The 14,058-nt window shown below is 33.8% G+C and overlaps 2 protein-coding genes across 2 annotated transcripts; one reads left to right on the forward strand and one right to left on the reverse strand.

The window, feature by feature from the left end:
- The first annotated feature begins 4,847 nt into the window (after positions 1-4,847).
- LOC145042589 (uncharacterized) lies at positions 4,848-8,454 on the forward strand. Its single transcript, XM_078991040.1, has 3 exons — positions 4,848-5,001; positions 5,079-5,144; positions 5,227-8,454. The coding sequence occupies exons 1-3, from the start codon at positions 4,954-4,956 to the stop codon at positions 6,169-6,171; spliced, it is 1,059 nt and encodes a 352-aa protein (XP_078847166.1). The 5' UTR covers positions 4,848-4,953; the 3' UTR covers positions 6,172-8,454.
- LOC145042588 (acetolactate synthase 1, chloroplastic-like) lies at positions 6,200-8,295 on the reverse strand. The gene has a single exon (XM_078991038.1). The coding sequence runs from the start codon at positions 8,293-8,295 to the stop codon at positions 6,322-6,324; it is 1,974 nt and encodes a 657-aa protein (XP_078847164.1). The 3' UTR covers positions 6,200-6,321.
- Positions 8,455-14,058: the final 5,604 nt, after the last annotated feature.

Below are 14,058 nucleotides of genomic sequence, written 5' to 3' on the forward strand. Positions count from 1 at the left end.
ATCTTGTCTCCTATCAAAAGGCACCTTCATATGGCATCGAGTCTCCATCTAACATCGAACGTATCGTCAACCAACGAGAATATTCATCTTGGTAAAGATTAAAGTGTTCTCTAATAGGTTAAAACGTCTTTAAAATTTTCATAACTACAATATTATTCGAGTACTTCATTATATTTTCCATTATCAATTTTCATGTATAAAGGCATCTCTAACCTCACTCTACATTAAACTCACTTTTATTTAAAATGTTCAAATTAACTCACATTAAACCTAACATTATAGTGTATATATATTCTATGAACAGTATATCACTAAATATAATGTTATACTATTTATTAACATTATCTTTTACACTATAAAAATTGGATAAAATAGAATATAACTAAAATATTCTTTTAAATATTGATTATAATGTAATATGACAAAGATGTTTATTGTTAACATTATTTTTTACATTATAATTATAAGTTTTTATATAAAAAGATATTGTTAAGGGTTGAATGATCTAGAAACACTAAAAATACACTATTTTTCTTTATATATTTTATAAAAATGAATATTCATGTGCTTCAAGAAGTAAGAGAAGTTGTGGAATACAAGGTAACGACATAAAAGCCCAAAATTTATATAATGTTAATAGTTTTATTTTAACATCAATTTTTTACCAGTCAAACTCCAAACTTTGTAGACTTTTTTTTATTATAAATGTAATGTAGTAGGTTACCACACACTTAGTAGGTTATCATGCCACATAATAGACTAGTTGGCTGTGGGCTTGGCCTAGACTATTGGCGATAAAGAAGCAAAAAAAAAATAAGATAAGAAGCAAGAAAATTCAAAGGCCTAAATTTAATAGATTACTAGGATAAGGAAGAAGCAACATCATAGGTATAATAATCGTTGAAAGTGGGTAGTTGCAACCAAAAAGGGAGAAATCAAATCAACAAATTGTAATCGATGACCTATGATGCAATCACACGTCGATATAATGCAATAATTGATTATGTCATCTCAATTCCTAAGCCTTATCGATTAGAATCGCATTGCATATAGAATCCTCTTATTACCATTCTTGTCGGTGTAACATCCATCAAGATATGTTTTTTAAAGTTGAAGTTATTAAAGAATTACTTAAGCTTATCCATGTGGTAAGAAATGATGAATGGTTTTGATTACTTTATGTATGGATAAATATATGCTAGATAAGATTCATCTTGAAACTAGTTCTTTTAGAACAACAAAGAAAACCAACTTTCTTGATTTCAAACTCTTACCAACCAGGTAAAAGGCACAAGAAATAAAAGGCACACGACACAATCAGTGAACCAATGTTTTTTTTTTTATCTTGAGACTATTAATAATGATTATGTTTCTAAAAAGGTACAAGAAGTATATTTTCTTATTAAATGATAGATTTTTGTAATCTGTTTAGGTATACTGTGTCTTTGAAGGGCTTTTATAATTTATCTCGCCATCAGATGACGATTTCAAATTTGTTCTCGTTTCGCTTCAGACAACTAGTATCAGATGCATAATTTTTTGGGGCCCTCTATATCTTTGGCCATGTTCAACCGATAATGTTGAAACTGGCCATGGCTCAGCTATAGGTCTCACCAAAGAAGGCGGTGAATGATTATATATGAATGATGCGTCGGAATAATCTTGATGATGGAGTAGATGGATGGTTTTGGATAATTTGAATAGACGTTCTGTTATTCAGAAATAAAACAACTATTTCAACAGAGAAACAACTTTGAGATCAACTCAAGTCTTAAACTCTCAAACTTAACTTGTTTATTTCATATGAGCAAATGCTCTATTTATAGGCTCAAGGGAGTCGATTACATCATTGGATTGCAATCGTATGATTGCAATACGACACAAATATTTACAATATAGCCCCCTAGACTATTGAGGGTTACACACTTTATCTCACATCTTACAAACTATACATCATATTCGATAGATGACATATAACCGATCGACACATGACACTTATGCTACCGATAACGACAAATACAAATAAAATACAATTTATAAAATACATCATTCCACAACGAAAACATGTGTGTCTTCAATAATGATGGAGTAATTCGTCATTGCGTGCGTCATTCGATACCAAAATTTTCAACATAATATTATCGATGATTATAACGATAAAAATGGGTGATAATACTTGAACGATGCGTCGGAATAATCTTGAAGATCGATTAGATAGATGGTGTTGGATAATTTGGATAGACGTTCTTCTATTCAGAAATTGAACAACTATTTCAACAGATGAAGAACTTTGAGATCAACTCAAGTCTTAAAACTCTCAAACTTAACTCGATTATTTCATATAGACAAATGCCCTATTTATAGGCTCAAGGGAGCTTATTACATAATTGAATTGCAATTGTATGATAGTACGACAAACATATTTACAATATAGCTCCTAGACTATTAAAGGTTACACACTTTATCTCACATCTTACAAATTATATGTCATATTTGATAGGTGACATATAACTTATCGACACATGACACTTATGCTACCGATAACGACAAATACCAACTAATACAAATTATAAAATACAGTGACGAATCTAGAACCAAAATCAATGTGATTCCTTATATAAATGAAATGGAAAAAAGTATGAAATTTTAGGTCTTTTAGCAAAAATAATGTAGTTCCTTATGTTTTTTTTATATATAATTATTTAATTACAAAGGAAAAAAGGTAGGTCCTAAGACCTACCTTGAGTTTATACGCCCCGATAAAATACATTCTTCCACAACGTAAAGACGCGTTTCTTCGATAATGTTTTCGATAATAATTAAGTAATTTATCATTGCGTGCGTCCAACCAGGGAGTTAGGGTGGCGATTCAATTTAGAGAAAAGAAAGAAGGTGTCAAATTGTTGTTTGTTTTCTTGCACCAGGAGTTTTTGGAGGGGAATGGCCTCCCAAGTTCCAAGTAAGTGATGATTACCGAATCAGTTGTTGGTTACCTGATAAAAGACAAATGAAAAAAACTTCTTAACCATTAGGCTTTATCACATAAAAAGTTATATTTTTTTAAATAAAATCGATAATTTTTTTATAAATTTAAGAGCTTCTATGAAAATAACCCTCTCAACAATTATGATTTACCCCCATGTCAAATGTTTTAACTTTCGACTTCTCGTTGCTTCAAACAAGGGCTTCTGATTCTGCTTAACATGTTTAATTAAACATGTTTCAACTCAATTTATAATTAGATTTATATTTTCAACCTAACTCAGATATGTCTTTTCCAAACATTTGTAATATTGAGATAAACCTGTATGGACCTATTTAAATATCAAAATATAAATAAAACAAAAGTATTATATTATATAAATAAGTTATAAATCAAATAATTGTTTAAATTAGTCAAATAGGTTTAAAATATTATATTTATTTAAGTGAGTTGCAACCAAATTAATTTTCCAACCTAGTAGATTAGGTTCGCAAGTATAAGTTTAAAATTTGGGGTTTATTTTTGTTATATAGAATAACCAAATATCAATATATATATATATATATATATATATATATATATATATATATATATATAATAGAAGGTTTTTTTGTCCATATGTTCTCTTCTCTTTCATTTGGACACATGATATTTTTAAGAATTTTTAAATTTTCTATTTTCCACTTATTATTTTATTGTATTTTTCATTTTATTAAATTAAAATTTCACATTTAATATATAAGGTAATATATATGTAAGGTATTTATTAGAAAGAGTTTATATATATATATATATATATATATATATATATATATATATATATATATATAATGTATTCAATACATTAAAGTCTCATTAATTTTAATAATTTAAAATTTTTCTCATTTTTCTTATAAATTCAAACCTTTTAAATTGTTAAAATTTCATATTTAATTTTTTTTAAATAAACCCATGTAATACATGGGTCTCACACCTAGTATATATATATATATATATATATATATATATATATATATATATATATATATATATATATATATATATTAAAACTTTCTATCCTAACTCTAGTCGGTTTTTGTAAATGACCTATTAATTTAATAATTTTGGGCAGGTCGCTTTTTTATAGCTCTTTCAACATCATTTTCGCTTAACCGTCAGTACTAACAAAGCATTGTGTCACTAATTTATCTTTGAAATAGTCCATTGTTATATCATGACATCATAACTTTTTGGTCTAACATAATAAAAAAAAAAGTATACATAAAGTATTCCGATATAACAAATAAAGAATCCCTTTTCAAAATGTTATACTTAGTCGACTTTAAATTAATTATTTTTCACATTGATACGTTTTGTTTGAACAGCCGATAAGTCGATAATCACAACTGTATTTACACTACAATTTGCTTATTTTCCAAGTAATTACGATCACAATTCCAGTTGTTCCTCAGTGGCAAAAGGGTCGTTTTCTCTTATCATTTTATAAACTAAAATCGTGACATTTCTTAATTAATTATGATTAGTGGGATTCATAAACTAGATTAAACCCTCAAATTGGACAGACGGAGTGTGAACATAACCCCAACTCGGATCCACAACCGAAGTTCCAACTCAGTTCTGATTTAATCGCCCAACACGTGTCACCAACCAGTTGGTCGACAGTGACTCAACAACAACTCACCGAGTCAAACCAGAATCAGTAAAATAGTACAATGTAGAAACTATATAAACTATAAACTATCAACTAACCCAAAGTCATAAAGATTATTTATCCTTAATTTCGCTTTCAGAAACAAGAAATGAATAGGATTTTAACTCTAATCTTGACTATGTCAAAACCCTGTTTCTTGGAAACTTCCACTGTTGCAATAATAAGAGTATAAGAAGTAACAAATTGCATTGTAAATATCACCCAACTCGTCTATAATATATATCAATTTTGTAACAATTTGTTCAAAAAGATCTTTAGAATGGGAAGAAACAATGAAGAATCTAGAATCGTCCAAACTCGACCAAAGGTACGAACTTCATTAATCTTTTTTATTCTCCGATGAAACCCACCGGAAAACTCACCGGATAATTTGACATGAATCAGGAGGATATGGTGAAGTCGCTTTTCAAGAAAACAGAAGCCGGGAGACCAAACAGTATGATCATTAAGGTACGTTTGTAAACTTTAAGGTTTAGAGTCATGATTCTCGATGATATTAAGGAAGATCTAATAATGTTTTCTCGATTAACAGAGAGCAAACAGAGTAATACCACCGCATATCATAGCAGAAGCCATATCAACCTTGCACGGCGTTGACCTCCGGTGGTCCGGTCCGATCACCCCCGCAGAAATGCAATACGTCGAACAATACGTCGTCGCGAAATACCCCGAATATTCAAACGCATTAGTTGAAGGAAAAGACAAAACTGACCTTTACGAGCTTTGCGTGAAAGAAGAACCCCCAACCCCACCGGAGACTTCGCCGGACGAAAAACGGAAATCTCCACGAGGGGTATTTCGGGAAACATTTGGGTCTAACTTTCACGATCTTGAAAGAATCCAACTCGAACCATCAAGATTACTCGATATACTGACGAAAAAGTCGTCGTATCTCGGAAGCTTCATTTCGATACCGGAAATCCAAGCCCGGAATAAAGTTTTAAACCACTGTGGGTTGCCGGAAAATGAGTACCTTGTTCTTTTCACTTCAAGTTACAGAGACGCGATGATGTTAGTCGGAGAAAGTTACCCTTTTTTCAGAGGGAATTTCTACATGACGATTATAGACGAAGAACATGATTACATAAAAGCGTTTGCGGGATATAAAGAATCGAAAGTGATATCGGCGCCGGAGACATGGTTGGATTTGAGAATCAAAGGTTCACAACTCAGCCAATATTTCAGAAGAAAAAGTAAACAGAGTCCAAAAGGGTTATTCTCGTATCCTGCGAATGTAAATGGGACACCTTACTCGATGCATTGGGTTTCTGAAGCACATAGAAACACGTGGCATGTTCTCCTTGATGCCACGTCAATGGTTATGGGTGAAGATCGGTTGAATTTAGCACTCCATAGGCCCGATTTTGTGCTTTGTAGTCCTCATAATACAAATACAAACACAACCACACATCCTTCGAAAATTACATGTTTACTCGTTAGGAGGAAATCATTCGAATCATCATCTGTAGTACAATAAGTTTATGAATTATGATAATATGATCAAGTTTATTGTAAAATAAAAGTTTATTATCAAAAAAGTCGATAAACTACTAAATAACAAACATCAAAAGGAAATAATAAGAGTATTTTGCATACATTACACAACAAGAAATGAAACTGAAAAAGCTTAATATTTAATTCTGCCATCGCCGTCGGTGATGACATCCATGAAACCACCGCCGGCGGGGATCATGGGTAACACGTGTTCTTGATGTGGGACAATAACGTCTAACAAATACGGCCCAGGTGTGTCCAACATTTTCTGAATCGCCGCCCTAAGATCGCCGATTTTCGTCACTCTAGCGGAGGGAATATCACAAGCTTCTGCAAATTTCAACATATTCGGGAATATTTCTGTTTCTTTTGATGGGTTTCCAAGATACGTGTGAGCTCGATTCGCTTTATAAAACCGATCTTCCCATTGAACGACCATACCCAGATGTTGATTGTTCAGTAACAGAATCTTCACCGGAAGATTCTCCACTCTAATGGTGGCGAGTTCTTGAACGTTCATCATGAAGCTTCCATCACCGTCGATGTCAACGACTATGGAGTCAGGTCTTGCAACGGCGGCTCCAATGGCAGCAGGGAGGCCAAACCCCATGGCTCCTAGTCCACCGGAGGTTAACCACTGTCTAGGGCGGTTGTATTTGTAAAATTGAGCAGCCCACATCTGATGTTGACCAACTCCGGTGCTGATTATTGCGTTTCCACCAGTCAATTCATCGAGCACTTGGATTGCGTATTGAGGAGGAATGGCATCTCCGAAAGTTTTGAAACTCAAAGGGTGGGTTGATTTTTGTTCATCTAATTCCTTCTTCCATGATGAGAAATCAAGATTTTTCATCTCACCTTTTTCTTCGAGAATCTTGTTGAGACCCTGTAATGCGATCTTGATATCACCACAAACGGAAACATGGGGTATTTTGTTCTTACCAATTTCTGCAGAATCGATGTCAATGTGAACGATTTTGGCTCTGCTTGCAAACGCTTCAAGCTTTCCTGTTACACGATCGTCAAATCTAACCCCAAACGCTAGCAACAAATCGCTTTTATCTACTGCATAATTCGCATAAACAGTTCCATGCATTCCGAGCATTTGAAGGGATAAATCATCGGAAGCTGGGAAAGCTCCGAGACCCATTAAAGTACTGGCGACTGGGATTCCGGTGAGTTCAACAAATCGGCGCAATTCAACGCTGGAATCCAAACAGCCACCGCCGGTGTACAAAACTGGCCTTTTTGACTCTGCTATTAAACGAATAATCTGTTCTAAATGTTCTTCGTTTGGTGGTTTTGGCAATCGAGATAAGTAACCGGATAATCTCATGGGTTCATCCCATTTGGGTACGACTAATTGCTGCTGAATATCTTTCGGGACATCGATTAGAACAGGACCAGGTCGACCGGAAGATGCGAGATAGAAAGCTTCACGGACAACACGGGGGATGTCTTCGACATCCAAAACAAGGTAATTGTGTTTAGTAATGGAACGTGTTACCTCCACAATCGGGGTTTCTTGAAACGCGTCGGTTCCGATCATTCTCCGGGGGACTTGACCGGTGATGGCAACAATGGGGATACTGTCGAGCAGGGCGTCAGCAAGGCCACTTACCAGATTGGTAGCTCCGGGACCGGAGGTAGCGATGCATACGCCGGGAAGACCGGAGGCGCGAGCGTAACCTTCGGCGGCGAACACACCGCCCTGTTCGTGGCGAGGGAGGACATTTCGGATGATTTGAGACCGGGTTAGAGCTTGATGGATCTCCATGGATGCGCCGCCAGGGTAGGCGAAGACGTCGGTGACACCTTCGCGCTCGAGAGCTTCCACGAGGACATCGGAGCCTTTTCTGGGTTGGTCAGGGGCGTAGCGGGAGACGAAAGGCTCCGCAGGCAGCGGAGGACGGGTAGTGGTGGAGGCGGCGGTTGTCGGTTTTGAATCGGAGAGGACATTGGAGATGTGGAGACGGTGGCGTTTTTTAGGATTGGAAGCAATGGGAAGGGCAAATCGAGGGAGGAGGGTGGTGCGAGGCTGAAATGGGTGGGTGATAGAAGGAGGCTTGGCGGAGACGGGAGGGTTTGGTGAAGCGACGGCCGCCATAGTTGAATGCTGTCTAGGGTTGGAGTAGGTCTCTGGTTGAAATAGAGGGAATGATGGTGATGAAGCTGATCCTTGTTTTTCTTAATTAAATTTTAGTTTTTATACATTTAGAACGAGTTGTGCTATAAAGTATAAAATAAACTTTTCTTTTTAGTCTAATTAGTCGTATGGTTTGAGATTCAATCCAAACAAGTTTTAATTTGCAGTAATAGTGTAAAATAAGCTTTTTTTTTTTTTTTGTTAGTTTTGGTCCCTAGGAAAATTTATTTGTTTCATGGATGGTCCATATCAAAATTGAAATGACTAATTTGCCTCCAAAGTGAGCTTATTTTGCTTCAATCTTGCAAGGACATTGTCATACTATTATTCGGTCCGAAGACGTGCCAACTTGTTCAGATAGAGGAGGTGACCTTGTTCTTTGATAAAGAATTATTAGGGTTGATTGAGGACATGATGATTTGTGGAGGTCCGTTCTTTAGTACGTCTAATAATGATTTATTTCACTACCCATTAGGTTTGTCGGTTTGTGATTCTACTTAATGGTAGAGGCTTCCCCCTAGGATGAACGTAGGCGGGTAGTTGCCTTAATTATCTAGAACTAGAATTGGCGGTTCTTAAAATGTTTGAACCGAAACCAAAATCGGTGGATAACATTTCCAATATCGGGTACCTGGTTTGAAATTTTTTTTGATATTTTAAAACTTATAAAAGTATATCTATTTTAAACTTACAAGAAAGTTAACATCAATATGTAATTTGCTACCTATACCCAGTCACTCTCAATGTATCACTGCCACCAAGTACTAGAATAAGATCCTTTGTCCTTTGTGGATACTTGAGAATGTTCTTTACCGTTGTCCAGTGAGCTCTGCTAGGATTTCCTTGAAAGCAAATAACCATGCTCAAAGAAAAAGATACATCAGTACGAGTACATGTCATAGTGTACATAATCAATCCTACAGTTGAAGCATATGGGACTCGACTCATCTGTACTAGGACATTGAGTCTTACTCAAATTGGCATTACTTTGAACAAGTAGCTCTCCTTTCTTGGAATTCTCCATACTAAAATGTTTTAGTACCTTATCCAAGTATATACTTTGACTAAGACCAATTAGTCTTTTCTCTCTCTATCCCTTAAAATTCTTATCCCAATAATATAGGTTGCCTCTCCTAGATCCTTCATAGCAAAACACTTTCCAAGCCAAGCCTTAACTTCTTGCAAGGTTGGAATGTCATTTTCGTATAAAGAGTATGTCATCAACATATAACACTAGAAAGGTTACTATACTCCCACTAGCTTTGACATACACACATGACTCATCTTCCCTCCTAGAGAAACCAAATTCGTTGACTTCTCATGGAAGCAAAGATTCAAGCTATGAAATGTTTGTTTCAATCCATAAATGGATTTGTCAACTTTACACACTCTATTAGGATACTTTACAGCTACAAAACCTTCCAGATGACTAGTGTAAACATCTTCAACCAACTTCCCATTAAGGAAAGTGGTTTTGACATCTATTTGCCATATTTTATAATCATGAAAAGCAGCTATGACAAGCATTATCCTGATAGACTTTATCTTGGCTATTGGTGAGAATGTCTCGTCATAGTCAAACCCTAGGGTTTGAGTAAAACCCTTTGCAACCAATCGAGCCTTGAAGATGTGTACATTTTCATCCATGTCGGTCTTCTTCTTAAAGAGTCATTTGCAACCAACTGTCTTTCGACTAGGTTCTTGATCAACCAAATTCCAAACTTGGTTATCATACATGGACTTGATATAAAGGATAATGTGCAATTTTATGGATTAACATACTTTTCACATTTTCCTAAAGTAACTAAGAGTGAGATTTTATTAAATAATTTACTTACTTCATATCATTATACTTATTAATGTCTAATGATACTTATGTCTTATCAAATTCATTCGGCTAACGACCCTCCACCACACAGGAGTGCGGTGGGTGAGAGTGGACACCCATTCAACGACTATTTTATAAGCCACTTCCGTGTACCATATTTATAGCATGGTTTGGTGAATGAGGCGTACTAGCGATTTGACTGGCTTGTCTTATCCATATATTATATTAATATTTTAATTATATATAGTATAAGGTGTATTTTAAAACTTTTTTTAAAATACTAGCTTTAAGTTTAAATTTTAGAAATTAATATAAAATTAATTTAATTTAAAAATAAAATCATTTTGATTTAATCTTTATCTTTTAATTAAACAATTAATTAATTATATTAAATCCATATGAATCAAATAATTATTTACAATTAAACAGTTAACAAAATAATTCAATTTAATCCTTATCCTAAGACTTATAATTTTCGAAAAAAGCTAGGGTTTACTAGGCTTTAATTATTCAAATTTTAAGGCTTTTAAAATAACAAATAAGGAAATAAGGAGGGATCCTTAAATTTCAAAAAGTAGGCAAAGGGGCTAGGGTTTCTAAAACCCTTGTAGATTTCAAAAAAATATAGAGTGGAGGCTAAAGTTTCAAGAACCCTATGAGATTTTCAAAAATATCTTATTAGGGTTTAGTTTCTATAAACCCTAATTTTGATTTATTCAACTTTGTGCAAGATCAATGAGAACAATGGATCCGATACCACCGATGAGTTTTATACGTTACAAAAAACTATTTTTTGGCGGAAAAACATAAACCCTAAGTTAACATGCACATTAAGGATCTATGTTCTCACTATGATTTACAAACACCTATTGAATATCAAGAACCCTAGAAGTACATTGCTAAAGGGTTGTTAGAAAATACCTACCATAGCTCATTATTGCAAATAAACTACTAATCCTTCCTTCACGGTCTTCAAAAAGGAAGAACCAGAAGTCCCGTGCCTATAATGGCTCACACCCAAACCCTAGCAAGTTGGAGGATAAAGAGGAGAGAGAATGAGGAGGATAATTTATGGTTTTCTCTCTTATAAAAGGGATGGCTGAAAATCATAACCCTTAGAGGGTTTATAAGTGACTAAGGGATGCTATGATAAGGCAGTTTCCTTAGATAAGCCATTATCCCTTTACTTCCTCCCTAAGACATCCAAGACTCCTTAATGCTCAAGGAAAACCCTGAAACCCCTTCTAGAATTCATCCACCCTCATGGGAGGTTCTAGAACTGGTTAATGCTCAACTTTTGAACATTGTTACATAGTCCTACTTTTAATTAATCAGATAAATCTCAAAATTAATTTCAATTAATTTCTTATTAATTCTTAATTAAATAATACTATTTCTAATTAATATATTATTCTCTTAATATATTAATAAATTATTTATTTTGATTTCTAATTAGTTTATTAATCATATAATAAATTAACAAATTAGTCTCTCTCTCAAAATAACATTCTATTCCATTACTAGGTTTGAAGGCAACCGAAAAGGACTTTGCTAATAATACAAAATTATACTAATTTAGTTATTGGCTTAGACACCTAATCCAACAAGTTCTGGGTGTATTAGGACAAGTTCAGAGGAACTTAGTGTGTTATCCAAATAGGTTTAGGCAAGTACTTGGGCTAAGAAACAACGTGAGGGTAGAAGCTAGAATGGATGTTTTTTTCACTAACTAGCAAAGTGAGTATATGTGGATTTTCCCTATGGGTACATGGTATATTAGTAAAATCTTGTTGGAAAATAATTGAAAAGGATTTAAAATTGTTTCTTATTTGAAAAGTAAAAAAAATTTAGGTAGGGAGCAACTGGATTCTTTTTCTAAATAGTAGGCAAAAGATTTTGAAAGAATAAATGAACTCTTTTAAAGAACAATGGTTAGTTAGGTATGACTTATATGTGGACATTTGAAATGAATTAATGAATTATGTTTTACATTCGTGAAATATTTAAATATTTTACTATGCAATGTTATTATCAATAATGTTTGGGTGTGTCATCTACGTATGATTGACTCGATAAAAGAACAATGATGTTCATGCATCATAAAAGTGAATTTCATAGTAATGACTAAAAAAATAGTTGCCCAAGGGGTCTGTGTCGGGAAAAATTATGGGGCCTTGCCTATATGATATGTTCTCCGGTATAAGTCAACATTTTGAGTTACTTATTGTGACTAACCTAATTTTGGGTGTATTTATAGGGTCGTGCTAAGAAGGGCCACTTCCTCGTATTAATCAGTGCTCTAAGTCACATGCAATTAGCCCATTCGGGGTGGTCTTTTTGGATATTAGACTCGACAGGTAGTTAAGGCTTGGGAAATCCCAAGAAGACTTACATTAAGTGAGGACATGCATAACATGGTCTACATTGTGTTTATAAATACATCTCAAATTACAATTTTATCAAATGATTTTAATAATAAATTCGTGTCTAAAACCATGTAACTCATGAGACAATCATTATCTTACATGTATTGTTTAAATTCCATGTATTCTAAGTACTGACATGAAACATAGAAGGATATGTTGAGATTGTTGATAAGAGAATCAATGGATATAAACTAGATATAGTTTCCATGACATAAGCTATTGGATTAAGGCGTCTAAGGTCTTAACTAAATTGGCATAATCTTAATGAATAAAAGTAAATTCATTTTTGGGTTGCCCTCATAACTAGAAATAGCTAGAATTGATATTAGGGGAGAGAAAAAAAGATTTGTTAATATATTATATGATTAATATATTGATTAGAAACAATTAATAATTAATTTTGAATTAACTGGAAATAGATGGAATTAATTAATTATTAATCAAAATTAATTTGGAATTAATTCGAGATTAATTGGAATTAATTAAAGGTGCAAGAGTGACTTGTAATTGTTCAATAGTTGAACAAAAGAAGAAATTCTAGAACCCTCCATTGGCATGGACATTTTTGGAGGAGTTTCTAGGGTTTCTAGAAGCCTCTTAATTGTTGATAAGGAAAGGTTTTGGAATGGGGATTAAATCTAATATTTAATTGTTCAAATCTAGATATATCTGCAAGTTACCTAAACTACAAATAGGACCCTTGGGCATTAAAATTTTGTGGATTATCATATCTATAAGGTGGAGAACAAAATTTCTCTTCCTTTAACCTCTCTCCTCTTTTCATTCTAGTGTTTTAGGGTTTTAGGTGTGAACCATTAGAGATATTCACACTATTGAATGTTAGCTTTCCATGGGGCATTTGAATAACTCAAGAGTTAGTATATTTGAACATACTACAAGGTATGATTCTAACCTTAGTAATTTTGATTATAGTAGGTTAAAAGTTGTTTCATAAAGTACATTGTTATAATAGTGAAAATGTCATAGAAGGTCTAAGTTGCATGTGTCCATAAGAGTTTATGTGTAAAATCCGTTGTGTAATTTTTTTCTTGTAACCTAGAAAATTTATCGGTGGTATCAAAACATATTATTTTCAATTATTAGTGCCTATTATAAACCTGGAACTCCATAAAAACGCACATTTTTTCTTTGTGAGTAATTAGTGGAGCGTGTGTGGTTAACCGACCTACATATTTGGGACTACAAAGATGAAATGATGGTATAAACTCGAAATTTATGATTGTTGATGGAACATGTGTGGTTAATGGGCATGCCAACATGAGATAATAAACGATATCGAGAGTGTCATGCGGGTTTGCATGGTTATTCACATCTTGTTTGTGATCTTCAGCATCCCAATCACAAATTAAGGAGCATAATCCGAAATTAACACGCCATTAATAGTTTAATGGATCTCAAAAGATCTAATAGTTTCATTGTGATTGAAATTCGTAAATTGTTTTGCCTACC

Source organism: Lactuca saligna, chromosome 4 (assembly GCF_052625555.1).
Source record: "Lactuca saligna cultivar CGN05327 chromosome 4, ASM5262555v1, whole genome shotgun sequence".
NCBI lineage: Eukaryota > Viridiplantae > Streptophyta > Magnoliopsida > Asterales > Asteraceae > Lactuca > Lactuca saligna.